Source organism: Panulirus ornatus, chromosome 13, assembly GCF_036320965.1.
Source record: "Panulirus ornatus isolate Po-2019 chromosome 13, ASM3632096v1, whole genome shotgun sequence".
Classification (NCBI taxonomy): domain Eukaryota; kingdom Metazoa; phylum Arthropoda; class Malacostraca; order Decapoda; family Palinuridae; genus Panulirus; species Panulirus ornatus.
In genome coordinates this window covers 350,425-366,127 of record NC_092236.1, presented here as the reverse complement: position 1 = coordinate 366,127, position 15,703 = coordinate 350,425, and the positions used below count along the sequence as shown (strand labels likewise).

General features: G+C 42.3%; 1 protein-coding gene across 1 annotated transcript in view; it reads right to left on the bottom strand.

Annotated features, from left to right (window-relative positions):
- The window catches only part of Ziz (dedicator of cytokinesis protein Ziz), a 526,511-nt gene that overhangs the window by 249,254 nt on the left and 261,554 nt on the right, over positions 1–15,703 (bottom strand). Inside the window, exon 20 of the mRNA XM_071669140.1 lies at positions 14,841–15,016. Coding sequence (XP_071525241.1) covers positions 14,841–15,016 — 176 coding nt within the window. The remainder of the gene's footprint in view (positions 1–14,840; positions 15,017–15,703) is intronic.

The following is a 15,703-nucleotide window of genomic DNA, read 5'->3' as shown; positions in this document are numbered from 1 at the left end:
AATTCATAAAGGCAAGGGAAGAAGACCTGCCTGTTATATTGCTGCAGAACTATAATGAAATCAAAAACCCAACCATAGAACCAAATGACCATCAAGCTACCAAAACCTCTAATTGCTGATGGTTTAACCAAATGGAAATCTAGAAACTGGGAAAGAATCAATAATTACATCCCTAACATAACCTGCAGATGAACGAAACGGACTGAGGACATGGATAATGCAGACAACATACATAAATTCAAGAGACTGTATGATGGTAGAGAGTGTTCAAGACATGGGACCCCACAAGTCTGAAACTCCCTTCCCTCATTTGCCCCTAGGAAATATCATATAACCATAGGCCATGGATCTGGAGAAGGCATATGATAGAGTTGATAGAGATGCTCTGTGGAAGGTATTAAGAATATATGGTGTGGGAGGCAAGTTGTTAGAAGCAGTGAAAAGTTTTTATCGAAGATGTAAGGCATGTGTACGTGTAGGAAGAGAGGAAAGTGACTGGTTCTCAGTGAATGTAGGTTTGCGGCAGGGGTGTGTGATGTCTCCATGGTTGTTTAATTTGTTTATGGATGGGGTTGTTAGGGAGGTGAATGCAAGAGTTTTGGAAAGAGGGGCAAGGATGAAGTCTGTTGGGGATGAGAGAGCTTGGGAAGTGAGTCAGTTGTTGTTCGCTGATGATACAGCGCTGGTGGCTGATTCATGTGAGAAACTGCAGAAGCTGGTGACTGAGTTTGGTAAAGTGTGTGAAAGAAGAAAGTTAAGAGTAAATGTGAATAAGAGCAAGGTTATTAGGTACAGTAGGGTTGAGGGTCAAGTCAATTGGGAGGTGAGTTTGAATGGAGAAAAACTGGAGGAAGTGAAGTGTTTTAGATATCTGGGAGTGGATCTGGCAGCGAATGGAAACATGGAAGCGGAAGTGGATCATAGGGTGGGGGAGGGGGCGAAAATTCTGGGAGCCTTGAAGAATGTGTGGAAGTCGAGAACATTATCTCGGAAAGCAAAAATGGGTATGTTTGAAGGAATAGTGGTTCCAACAATGTTGTATGGTTGCGAGGCGTGGACTATGGATAGAGTTGTGCGCAGGAGGATGGATGTGCTGGAAATGAGATGTTTGAGGACAATGTGTGGTGTGAGGTGGTTTGATAGAGTAAGTAACGTAAGGGTAAGAGAGATGTGTGGAAATAAAAAGAGCGTGGTTGAGAGAGCAGAAGAGGGTGTTTTGAAATGGTTTGGTCACATGGAGAGAATGAGTGAGGAAAGATTGACCAAGAGGATATATGTGTCGGAGGTGGAGGGAACGAGGAGAAGAGGGAGACCAAATTGGAGGTGGAAAGATGGAGTGAAAAAGATTTTGTGTGATCGGGGCCTGAACATGCAGGAGGGTGAAAGGAGGGCAAGGAATAGAGTGAATTGGAGCGATGTGGTATACCGGGGTTGACGTGCTGTCAGTGGATTGAATCAAGGCATGTGAAGCGTCTGGGGTAAACCATGGAAAGCTGTGTAGGTATGTATATTTGCGTGTGTGGACGTATGTATATACATGTGTATGGGGGTGGGTTGGGCCATTTCTTTCATCTGTTTCCTTGCGCTACCTCGCAAACGTGGGAGACAGCGGCAAAAAAAAAGAAAAAAAAAAAAAAAATAGGCCATGCCTGTGATGGTACAAAATCTCTCCACCTGATGCAATCACCCAATTCTAATTACCAATTTATACTGTAGGGGAGGGAGTTTTTACACTCATAGGGCCTAATCTCTTGAACACTCTGGCACCTCAAATTAGAATACCTTACACAACTTCTTTTCTGACTTTTCTGGGAAAATTACTGTTTCTTATGTAGTGATGCTTCTGTCTCTGCCAAATGCATAGCAGAGGTTATTCTTGTGGGAGTGGAAGCACTTATCCCTTCTTCCTCCAAAGCAAACTCCTCATCCAATCCATAGCTCAACCATTCTTGTTCTGTGGCCATTCAGGGAAGTTATCAGGCATGTCGGGCTTGGAAAAACTCTCCTTCCTCTGGCTCCCATTTAGCTTTCATCATTGCCCATAACTGTTACAAGCACATTATCCAGGAGATGAAGCATCCCTTTATTCAAAGGAAGTGTGATAAGCTCTCCTCATCATCCACTGATAGGTCTTTCTGATCTGTAGCTAAGGGTATCTCAAAAAACTTCTTTCACTCTACCTTCCCTTCACTTTTCTGCTTGGGCAATATTATAATTGTCTCTCCTGTAGCCAAAGCAACTCCCTTTGGTTCCTGTTTCTCTAACTCCATCTTGGATAACTGTAACATTCCTTCACCCCCTGAAGCTCCTCTTACTAATCCTATGCTCTTCCGTAATCTCTTTTTGGACTGTCTGAAAAGTGCTTCTTTCTCTGGACACAAGCAAGGCTTATGGTCCTGACAGTCTCCATCCCCATGTACTGAAAGAGTGTGCCTCTGAAGCTGCACCTGTGCTTGCTCATTCATTTTGTTTCTGTTTGAAAACCAAAATGTTTCGTTCCTAAGAAGGGTGACCATTCTGAACCCTCTACCTATTGTCCTATTTCTTTGACATCTACTATTACCAACGTCTTTGAATCTCTACTCATCTCCCATACCCTTAAACACCTCAACAAAAATCACAGTCTTCTCTCTGATCACCACTATGGCTTCCACTAGTGATATTCTTTCCTATCTTACTAATGTCTGGTCACCATCCCTGAAAGATTTTAGGGAGTCATATGTAGTTGCCCTTGACATAATTAACACTTTTGACAGGGTGTAGCATCAGGGTCTCATCTCTAAGCTCCCCTCTTTTGGCCTTCCTCCTTCACTCTGCTCCATATCTAGCTTTCTCTCTCTATGATTTATCTCTGTGCTTGTTGACAGATCAGCCTTCCCCCTTTTCTCCATCAACAGCAGTGTCCCTCAAGGTTCTGTCCTGTCCCCCAAACTTACTCTTCTATTATTCAATGATTCCCTCTCCTCCACTAATAATCAAATGCACTCAAACATCAATGATTCAATACTGTATTTATCTACATCCTTCAATTCTGCTCCCTCTTCTCTCACTTGATCTGCATCTTGACACAGCTTCCTCAATAAACTCGGACTTGAACAGGATATCTTTAGTTTAATGCCTCCAAGAGGTAGTTTCTACCCATTTCTCAATCGAAAACTCCTCACAACTCTCGTCTCTCCTTTGACAGTTCTGTAATTGCACCCTTTGACTCAATGAATATACTTGGTATCACTAACATCCACTCTTTCCTGGAAACCCCATATTGCAGGAATAGCCAAGTCTGCCTCTAAAACTGGTTGTCTTGTTTAAATGTCAAAACTTCTTCTCTTTTAAACAGTTGCTCCATTTATACAAGGGACTGATTCATCAATGTATGGAGTACTGCTCTAAAATTTGGGGTGATTCTAGCTCTGCATCCTTACTTGACAGAGTTGAGTCAAAAGCGGTCCACCTTGTAAACTATCCCAGGCTAATTTTCAAACTTGACCCCCTGTCTTTACACTGCAGTGTTGGTTCACTTTCCCTCTTCTGTAGGTATCACTTTGGTTTTGCTTCAGAGAGCAGGCTGCTTGTGTGCCCACACCACTAGCTAGACCACACAATACTTGGCAAGCTGCTGCATCACATGATTATTAAGTGGCCATCAGCAACTCATTATGGGTAGGCCATACCTGCTTCTTTCCCTACATATTGAAGCTTTAGAACTTTCTACCTTCTCATGTCTTTCTCAATGACCTGCTTCTTTCCCTACATATTGAAGCTTTAGAACTTTCTACCTTCTCATGTCTTTCCCAATAACTATGACCTGGCACATTTTAAGACAGGTTTTTTCACTTTCTCAAAAATTCATAAATACTTTCCCTTGTCTTTCCTTTTTCCATTTCATACTTCTCCCTATATATATCTAAATTATGGCCTGGCCTTGACATGGACTTTTGTCTGTGACTAGACCCTTCAACATGAAAAAAAAATGTATGTTGTCTGCATTGATCATGTCTTCAGTCACTCTGTTCCATTCATTTATCACTCTTATGCTATATAAGTACAGGGAAAGCTAAAAGTCACTGTGTACCTGCCAACTATGATGAGTATGTTAGAGTCTCTATATATCAATACAAATACATCTCCCATACATACTTACTTAGTTATTTAGTTACAACAAATTTTGGAAATGGCATTCACATGCCTGTAAACACACATCTACATGTCTTACCTTGATTGCAAGGACATGCAACAAATCATTCTGAAAGATTTTCCTAATGAACTCTGTGATTGGTTCTTTCAGTTGATGAAGAGTTTGAGCATTGTCTTTGTAAACAAAGCCTCTCATTGCTCCCCACAGGTAATAATTAAGGGGTGTTGAGTCTGGTAACTATGGTGGCCCTATGTCCTTTGAAATTATTCTGTTCCCAAACACATCACACAGTAGCTTGCACTAGTGCTGTCCTACTCAAAGTAGTCGTGGGCAATTTCATCCTCAGTTAAATGTCCAATGAAGGGGTAAAGAATCAATAGACAATAGAATTCCAAGTTAAGTGCATCACTAAAGAAAATATCCATCCATATATTTGATGCCTGTTCCATTTGGAAATTCCATCAAGAGGGTGGTCACAGCATAAAATTCTCTATAACTAGTGAATTCCAGTGCCACTTCTTAGTCTTAGCAGGCCACTGGCAGAGGGAAACTCTAACGCAGTGTTCTCAGAGGTTCTTGTAGGCCCTATTGTTCCTACTGACTATGTCTACCTAGTGTTCATGCCTAATGTTGCAACTTACTACTTCAATCTAATGCTAAAGGGGATGATTATCCGATTTCATGATAACATCCCAGCCTGAGCCTTCAAGGAGGATTAGCACTCCCTGCCTGGCTCCTTCTTCTTTTATCTCTCTTAAAAATTGAAATACAGGAAGGCGAGTTTCCAGCACCATACCCTTGCTCCTTTTACTACCTTTCTACAACACAACATGCAGGGAAAAGAGGCAGAATTCTTTCTCCTCTACCCCTGGAATATGAGCGTGAGTGGGTGGGGCCTTTTTTTTGTGTTTCCTGCACTACCTTGCGGATGCAGGGAGTGGTGATGCTGTTTCCTGTGGGGTAGAGTGGCACTGGAGGATGAAGTTGTGAGCAAGTACGAATATGTACTATCTATCCCTGACATACGTCCGAGCTCTGTCCTGACCAACTGGTCGGAATGGACGTAAGTCATATGTATGTCAGCATGGCATGTCAAATTCTTATGCCTGTGACTCGAATATTGTGCAAGCTATAACTTCTTTTAAATCTACGGAACCAACCATGACCTTTTAAATTTACAGAACCAACCATGACTTGCTGTGCAGTTCTCAATGTAATCCTCACCCACTCACTCCTTCAAAGTCTCACGACTTCTAGCCTTCATGGATGGGCCCTTTTCATTGCTTTGTTATTATCATAAACTTCAAACTTGCCAAACCTTTCATTGCTTCTTGTATTTTTTCTTTGTCCTCTAAAATTGTGGAGACTATCAAATGGGACAACTGTAGATCACATGCAATTGCATTAACTTTTTTCCTCCTTCATAGTGGGTGATTACCTTCATTTTCAATTCCAAACTGAGCGTCTTCCTCGGCTTCTTGCCAGATCTATCAACGTAATGGATTTTTCCTCTTGCTCATCATCTTTGAGGTTTAATACAATAATGGTTCAATCCAGCACAAAAATTCACTAGATTCACTTGAATAATGTACACTTATTGAATGGTAACTGAGAACGAGAACTGAGAGAGATGATGTGATGTACACAGTACCAGGATATTGTCTGACAATCACTATCATACACACACAGCCATTAGCAATGGTGAATGTACAAAGCTAAATTTTTATATTTACGTATATGGTGCCTGAGGATTGGCGGAATGTGTGCATAGTGTCATTGTACAAAGGCAAAGGGAATAAGAGTGAGTGCTCAAATTACAGAGGTATAAGTTTGTTGAGTATTCCTGGTAAATTATATGGGAGGGTATTGATTGAGAGGGTGAAGGCATGTACAGAGTATCAGATTGGGGAAGAGCAGTGTGGTTTCAGAAGTGGTAGAGGATGTGTGGATCAGGTGTTTGCTTTGAAGAATGTATGTGAGAAATACTTAAAAAAGCAAATGGATTTGTATGTAGCATTTATGGATCTGGAGAAGGCATATGATAGAGTTGATAGAGATGCTCTGTGGAAGGTATTAAGAATATATGGTGTGGGAGGCAAGTTGTTAGAAGCAGTGAAAATTTTTTATCCAGGATGTAAGGCATGTGTACGTGTAGGAAGAGAGGAAAGTGATTGGTTCTCAGTCAATGTAGGTTTGCGGCAGGGGTGTGTGATGTCTCCATGGTTGTTTAATTTGTTTATGGATGGGGTTGTTAGGGAGGTGAATGCAAGAGTTTTGCAAAGAGGGGCAAGTATGAAGTCTGTTGTGGATGAGAGAGCTTGGGAAGTGAGTCAGTTGTTGTTTGCTGATGATACAGCGCTGGTGGCTGATTCATGTGAGAAACTGCAGAAGCTGGTGACTGAGTTTGGTAAAGTGTGTGAAAGAAGAAAGTTAAGAGTAAATGTGAATAAGAGCACGGTTATTAGGTACAGTAGGGTTGAGGGTCAAGTCAATTGGGAGGTAAGTTTGAATGGAGAAAAACTGGAGGAAGTAAAGTGTTTTAGATATTTGGGAGTGGATCTGGCAGCGGATGGAACCATGGAAGCGGAAGTGAATCATAGGGTGGGGGAGGGGGCGAAAATCCTGGGAGCATTGAAGAATGTGTGGAAGTCGAGAACATTATCTCGGAAAGCAAAAATGGGTATGTTTGAAGGAATAGTGGTTCCAACAATGTTGTATGGTTGCGAGGCGTGGGCTATGGATAGAGTTGTGTGCAGGAGGGTGGAGGTGCTGGAAATGAGATGTTTGAGGGCAATATGTGGTGTGAGGTGGTTTGATCGAGTAAGTAACGTAAGGGTAAGAGAGATGTCTGGAAATAAAAAGAGCGTGGTTGAGAGAGCAGAAGAGGGTGTTTTGAAATGGTTTGGGCACATGGAGAGAATGAGTGAGGAAAGATTGACCAAGAGGATATATGTGTCGGAGGTGGAGGGAACAAGGAGAAGTGGGAGACCAAATTGGAGGTGGAAAGATGGAGTGAAAAAGATTTTGAGTGATCGGGGCCTGAACATGCAGGAGGGTGAAAGGCGGGCAAGGAATAGAGTGAATTGGATCGATGTGGTATACCGGGATTGACGTGCTGTCAGTGGACTGAATCAGGGCATGTGAAGTGTCTGGGGTAAACCATGGAAAGTTGTGTGGGGCCTGGATGTGGAAAGGGAGCTGTGGTTTCGGGCATTATTGCATGACAGCTGGAGACTGAGTGTGAACGAATGGGGCCTTTGTTATCTTTTCCTAGTGCTACCTCGCACACATGAGGGGGAGGGGGATGGTATTCCATGTGTTGCGAGGTGGCGATGGGAATGAATAAAGGCAGACGGTGTGAATTGTGTGCATGGGTATATATGTATGTGTCTGTGTGTGTATATATATGTGTACATTGAGATGTATGGGTGTGTATGTTTGCGTGTGTGGACGTGTGTGTATATACATGTGTATGGGGGTGGGTTGGGCCATTTCTTTCTTCTGTTTCCTTGCGCTACCTCGCAAATGCGGGAGACAGCAACAAAGCAAAATAAATAAAAAAAATATAATATGGTTTAATTGATATTTTTTCCGGTTGTATGTACTGATGGTCATAAGTCATACAGATCATAAGTAGGGGGCAGGCATGAAATGTTTACATGTATATGCATGTATATATGTATATGCTGATATGAATATGTATGACAAGAGGTCACAGTGGTGCATGTGATCTAGTACATGACAGGCATGTTGCCAGACCTGAATGCACCAACCCAAAAACCACCATATGGTAAAGCTTATTTACCGATGGCATCTTAGCTACAACTCTTCTTTGTATATCGACTGACCGTTCTATGTCTTCTATCTCATTCTTGTATCTCTCCTGATGATGTGATGACTACACAAAAGTGGACTTGGAAAATTATTGTGTTTCATTTTCCTGTATATACATGTATATGTATGGTTGTTTAATAATTTAGTTTTTTTTTTATTTATTATTTTTTTTTTTTTTGGTCTCCCGCGTTTGCGAGGTAGCGCAAGGAAACAGACGAAAGAAATGGCCCAACCCACCCCCATACACATGTATATACATACGTCCACACACGCAAATATACATACCTACACAGCTTTCCATGGTTTACCTCAGACGCTTCACATGCCCCAATTCAATCCACTGACAGCACGTCAACCCCGATATACCACATCGATCCAATTCACTCTATTCCTTGCCCTCCTTTCACCCTCCTGCATGTTCAGGCCCCGATCACACAAAATCTTTTTCACTCCATCTTTCCACCTCCAATTTGGTCTCCCTCTTCTCCTCGTTCCCTCCACCTCCGACACATATATCCTCTTGGTCAATCTTTCCTCACTCATTCTCTCCATGTGCCCAAACCATTTCAAAACACCCTCTTCTGCTCTCTCAACCACGCTCTTTTTATTTCCACACATCTCTCTTACCCTTACATTACTTACTCGATCAAACCACCTCACACCACACATTGTCCTCAAACATCTCATTTCCAGCACATCCATCCTCCTGCGCACAACTCTATCCATTTAATATGGTTGTTTAATTTGTTTATGGATGGGGTTGTTAGGGAGGTGAATGCAAGAGTTTTGGAAAGAGGGGCAAGTATGCAGTCTGTTGTGGATGAGAGAGCTTGGGAAGTGAGTCAGTTCTTTGCTGATGATACAGCGCTGGTGGCTGATTCATGTAAGAAACTGCAGAAGCTGGTGACTGAGTTTGGTAAGGTGTGTGGAAGAAGAAAGTTAAGAGTAAATGTGAATTAGAGCAAGGTTATTAGGTACAGTAGGGTTGAAGGTAAAGTCAATTGGGACATAAGTTTGAATGGAGAAAAACTGGAGGAAGTAAAGTGTTTTAGATATCTGGGAGTGGATCTGGCAGCGGATGGAACCATGGAAGTGGAAGTGAATCATAGGGTTGAGGGAGGGGGCGAAAATTCTGGGAGCCTTGAAGAATGTTTGGAAGTCGAGAACATTATCTCTGAAAGCAAAAATGGGTATGTTTGAAGGAATAGTGGTTCCAACAATGATGTATGGTTGCGAGGCGTGGACTATGGATAGAGTTGTGCGCAGGAGGGTGGATGTGCTGAAAATGAGATGTTTGAGGACAATATGTGGTGTGAAGTGGTTTGATCGAGTAAGTAATGTAAGGGTAAGAGAGATGTGTGGAAATAAAAAGAGTGTGGTTGAGAGAGCAGAAGAGGGTGTTTTGAAATGGTTTGGTCACATGGAGAGAATGAGTGAGGAAAGATTGACCAAGAGGGTATATGTGTCAGAGGTGGAGGGAACAAGGAGAAGTGGACGACCAAATTGGAGGTGGAAAGATGGAGTGAAAAAGATTTTGAGTGATCGGGGCCTAAACATGCAGGAGGGTGAAAGGCGTGCAAGGAATACAGAGAATTGGAACGATGTGGTATACTGGGGTTGACGTGCTGTCAATGGATTGAACCAGGGCATGTGAAGATTCTGGGGTAAACCATGGAAAGTTGTGTGGGGCCTGGATGTGGAAAGGGAGCTGTGGTTTTGATGCATTATTACATGACAGCTAGAGACTGAGTGTGAACGAATGGGGTCTTTATTGACTTTCCCTAGCACTACCTCGCACACATGAGGGGGAGGGGGTTGTTATTCCATGTGTGGCAGGGTGGCGATGGGAATAAATAAAGGCAGAGAGTATGAATTGTGTACATGTGTATATATGTATATGTCTGTGGGTGTATATATATATGTGTACATTGAGATGTATAGGTATGTATATTTGCATGTGTGGACGTGTATGTATATACATGTGTATGTGGGTGGGTTGGGCCATTCTTTCGTCTGTTTTGTTGCGCTACCTCGCTAACGTGGGAGACAGCGACAAAGCAAAATAAATAAATAAATAATTTACATGTATATGTGTGCATATTCACATTTACTCTTAACTTTCTTCTTCCACACACTTTACCAAACTCAGTCACCAGCTTCTGCAGTTTCTCACATGAATCAGCCACCAGCGCTGTATCATCAGCGAACAACAACTGACTCACTTCCCAAGCTCTCTCATCCCCAACAGACTTCATACTTGCCCCTCTTTCCAAAACTCTTGCATTTACCTCCCTAACAACCCCATCCATAAACAAATTAAACAACCATGGAGATATCACACACCCCTGCCGCAAACCTACATTCACTGAGAACCAATCACTTTCCTCTCTTCCTACACGTACACATGTGAATAAGAGCAAGGTTATTAGGTACAGTAGGGTTGAGGGTCAAGTCAATTGGGAGGTGAGTTTGAATGGAGAAAAACTGGAGGAAGTGAAGTGTTTTAGATATCTGGGAGTGGATCTGGCAGCGGATGGAACCATGGAAGCGGAAGTGGATCATAGGGTGGGGGAGGGGGCGAAAATTCTGGGGGCCTTGAAGAATATGTGGAAGTCGAGAACATTATCTCGGAAAGCAAAAATGGGTATGATTGAAGGAATAGTGGTTCCAACAATGTTGTATGGTTGCGAGGCGTGGGCTATGGATAGAGTTGTGCGCAGGAGGATGGATGTGCTGGAAATGAGATGTTTGAGGACAATGTGTGGTGTGAGGTGGTTTGATCGAGTGAGTAACGTAAGGGTAAGAGAGATGTGTGGAAATAAAAAGAGCGTGGTTGAGAGAGCAGAAGAGGGTGTTTTGAAGTGGTTTGGGCACATGGAGAGAATGAGTGAGGAAAGATTGACCAAGAGGATATATGTGTCGGAGGTGGAGGGAACGAGGAGAAGAGGGAGACCAAATTGGAGGTGGAAAGATGGAGTGAAAAGATTTTGTGTGATCGGGGCCTGAACATGCAGGAGGGTGAAAGGAGGGCAAGGAATAGAGTGAGTTGGAGCGATGTGGTATACCGGGGTTGACGTGCTGTCAGTGGATTGAATCAGGGCATGTGAAGCGTCTGGGGTAAACCATGGAAAGCTGTGTAGGTATGTATATTTGCGTGTGTGGACGTATGTATATACATGTGTATGGGGGTGGGTTGGGCCATTTCTTTCGTCTGTTTCCTTGCGCTACCTCGCAGGCGCGGGAGACAGCGACAAAGCAAAAAAAGAAAAAAAAAATATATATTTATCTTTTTATTTTGCTTTGTCGCTGTCTCCCGCGTTTGCGAGGTAGCGCAAGGAAACAGACGAAAGAAATGGACCAGCCCACCCCCATACACATGTATATACACACACGTCCACGCACGCAAATATACATACCTATACATCTCAATGTACACATATATATACAAACACAGACACATACATATATACCCATACACACAATTCACCTGGATGTTTTGGCTCTGAGTGAAACGAAGCTCAAGGGTAAAGGGGAAGAGTGGTTTGGGAAGGTCTTGGGAGTAAAGTCAGGGGTTAGTGAGAAGACAAGAGCAAGGGAAGGAGTAGCAATACTCCTGAAACAGGAGTTGTGGGAGTATGTGATAGAATGTAAGAAAGTAAATTCTCGATTAATATGGGTAAAACTGAAAGTTGATGGAGAGAGATGGGTGATTATTAGTGCATATGCACCTGGGCATGAGAAGAAAGATCATGAGAGGCAAGTGTTTTGGGAGCAGCTGAATGAGTGTGTTAGTGGTTTTGATGCACGAGACCGGGTTATAGTGATGGGTGATTTGAATGCAAAGGTGAGTAATGTGGCAGTTGAGGGAATAATTGGTATACATGGGGTGTTCAGTGTTGTAAATGGAAATGGTGAAGAGCTTGTAGATTTATGTGCTGAAAAAGGACTGATGATTGGGAATACCTGGTTTAAAAAGCGAGATATACATAAGTATACTTATGTAAGTAGGAGAGATGGCCAGAGAGCGTTATTGGATTACGTGTTAATTGACAGGCGCGCGAAAGAGAGACTTTTGGATGTTAATGTGCTGAGAGGTGCAACTGGAGGGATGTCTGATCATTATCTTGTGGAGGCTAAGGTGAAGATTTGTATGGGTTTTCAGAAAAGAAGAGTGAATGTTGGGGTGAAGAGGGTGGTGAGAGTAAGTGAGCTTGGGAAGGAGACTTGTGTCAGGAAGTACCAGGAGAGACTGAGTACAGAATGGAAAAAGGTGAGAACAATGGAAGTAAGGGGAGTGGGGGAGGAATGGGATGTATTTAGGGAATCAGTGATGGATTGCGCAAAAGATGCTTGTGGCATGAGAAGAGTGGGAGATGGGTTGATTAGAAAGGGTAGAGAGTGGTGGGATGAAGAAGTAAGAGTATTAGTGAAAGAGAAGAGAAAAGCATTTGGACGATTTTTGCAGGGAAAAAATGAAATTGAGTGGGAGATGTATAAAAGAAAGAGACAGGAGGTCAAGAGAAAGGTGCAAGAGGTGAAAAAAAGGGGAAATGAGAGTTGGGGTGAGAGAGTATCATTAAATTTTAGGGAGAATAAAAAGATGTTCTGGAAGGAGGTAAATTAAGTGTGTAAGACAAGGGAGCAAATGGGAACTTCAGTGAAGGGCGCAAATGGGGAGGTGATAACAAGTAGTGGTGATGTGAGAAGGAGATGGAGTGAGTATTTTGAAGGTTTGTTGAATGTGTTTGATGATAGAGTGGCAGATATAGGGTGTTTTGGTCGAGGTGGTGTGCAAAGTGAGAGGGTTAGGGAAAATGATTTGGTAAACAGAGAAGAGGTAGTAAAAGCTTTGCGGAAGATGAAAGCCGGCAAGGCAGCAGGTTTGGATGGTATTGCAGTGGAATTTATTAAAAAAGGGGGTGACTGTATTGTTGACTGGTTGGTAAGGTTATTTAATGTATGTATGACTCATGGTGAGGTGCCTGAGGATTGGCGGAATGCGTGCATAGTGCCATTGTACAAAGGCAAAGGGGATAAGAGTGAGTGCTCAAATTACAGAGGTATAAGTTTGTTGAGTATTCCTGGTAAATTGTATGGGAGGGTATTGATTGAGAGGGTGAAGGCATGTACAGAGCATCAGATTGGGGAAGAGCAGTGTGGTTTCAGAAGTGGTAGAGGATGTGTGGATCAGGTGTTTGCTTTGAAGAATGTATGTGAGAAATACTTAGAAAAGCAAATGGATTTGTATGTAGCATTCATGGATCTGGAGAAGGCATATGATAGAGTTGATAGAGATGCTCTGTGGAAGGTATTAAGAATATATGGTGTGGGAGGCAAGTTGTTAGAAGCAGTGAAAAGTTTTTATCAAGGATGTAAGGCATGTGTACGTGTAGGAAGAGAGGAAAGTGATTGGTTCTCAGTGAATGTAGGTTTGCGGCAGGGGTGTGTGATGTCTCCATGGTTGTTTAATCTGTTTATGGATGGGGTTGTTAGGGAGGTAAATGCAAGAGTTTTGGAAAGAGGGGCAAGTATGAAGTCTGTTGGGGATGAGAGAGCTTGGGAAGTGAGTCAGTTGTTGTTCGCTGATGATACAGCGCTGGTGGCTGATTCATGTGAGAAACTGCAGAAGCTGGTGACTGAGTTTGGTAAAGTGTGTGAAAGAAGAAAGTTAAGAGTAAATGTGAATAAGAGCAAGGTTATTAGGTACAGTAGGGTTGAGGGTCAAGTCAATTGGGAGGTGAGTTTGAATGGAGAAAAACTGGAGGAAGTGAAGTGTTTTAGATATCTGGGAGTGGATCTGGCAGCGGATGGAACCATGGAAGCGGAAGTGGATCATAGGGTGGGGGAGGGGGCGAAAATCCTGGGAGCCTTGAAGAATGTGTGGAAGTCACCCTCTTTCTTAATACATTCAACTGCAATACCATCCAATCCCGCCGCCTTGCCACATTTCATCTCGTGCAAGGCTTTCGCCACCTCTTCTCTCTTCTCGAAACCACTCTCCATGATTCCCCCACTTCGAATGCCATCCTAATCTAAACACCCTACATCTGTTATTTTATAATCAAACTCATTTAACAATCCTTTAAAATACTCATTCCATGTCCTCTTCATCACTAGCCATTATCTCTTTCTCTTTTGCCCTCTTCACCAATGTTCCCATTTGTTCTTTTTCTTTCACATATTATTTACCTCCTTCCAAAACATCTTTTTACTGTCTGTAAAGTTTACTTATACTCTCACACCCTAACTTTCATTTGCCCTCTTTTTCAACCCCTGCACCTTCCTCTTGAACTGCCACTTTCACTTAAACATCTTCCAGTCATTTGCACTCCTTCCTTGTAAGTACTGCCCAAATGCCTCTCTTTTCTCTTTCACTAGCAACTTTACTTCTTCACCCTACCACTCACTACCCTTTCTAATCTGCTCACCTTCCACCTCTTGCATGCCACATGCATCTCTTGCCATCACTAAATCCTTAAATACAACCCATTCCTGACCCACTTCCCTCACTTCATTTGCTCTCACCTTTCAACAGATCTTCACCCTCACCTCCACAACAGTGATCACACATTCCACCAGCTGCTCCTCTCAGTACATTTACATCCAAGAGATTTAAACAGTAAGGAAATTACTATACTTAATTACATGTAAATTTTTCTAAATACTTTTTTGCCCACCCAAATCCTGGAAACAGATTTTGAACATCATCTAGTCCAGGAAATATTCACTAGATAAAAGGTGAAACAGGCTCTGGTTTTAGTGCATTATACATAACAGAAGCAATATTGTATTAAAAAAAGAAGCATATAAAACAGACACTGTGGGAAATGGCGCATTTCATTATATCAATATGCAGGCTATGCAAACTTACAGATTGTAAATAACGATCATCAAAAGCATGCTTGGCAAGCAAGTCTCGGAGTACACCAATGGCCACTCGCTGCACTTCTACCACTTCCCCAAGGGCAGCACGAACTTCACTCAGCAGTGCACCCACAAGAAAGTGATGAGAGTTGAAGTCTGTACTCAAGTGGAATTCATCTGTACCTGGAATATCATTTTGGACAATATGTAATTTCATATTATTTCACAGAGCATTTCTACAAAAATGCCTTTCTCCTACTTATAGACTACAATGGCAATATTCACAATACAGCGTAATATTAGGTCTCATACACATCCTCACATTCCTTATCCCTTTGCAAGAGCTTGTTCAACAACTACACTTATCAGAGGAACTATCCATTTTGCCACATCCACTTCCATAAAAGATCATAGGGGAAAAATGAATGAGTAATCAATCCATCCTAATCTATATGGTGTGTTAAGTGCATGTATGCATACAACTTTCATGAAATATAAGTCTGCAGAGGTGGAGTTCCGAAACCCAACAGAAGACTAGTAATGGGCTGGGATGCCCAATTGCCTAAGAAATACTCCCTTCCTAATCAATCTTTGTTCCTCACCTACAAAGTGTGCTGTAATTCTTTTCATACAATCAGTCAAAATCCCACCACGCTCCTAAGAAACTGCCATAGGGACATTTTTCTTTAGATCTTACAACAGATTTTAATTCTTTTACCTCTACTCAGGAGAAAAATCTTTGCCTCTGTCAAATCATCTGTCTTATGACCTATTTTTCCATGCCATTTACAGTTTCTCATTACAAATCACAAGCTGTTTCAAGATCTGTCATCTGAAGATCACTAACTGTCCAATGTACAACTAGTGGTT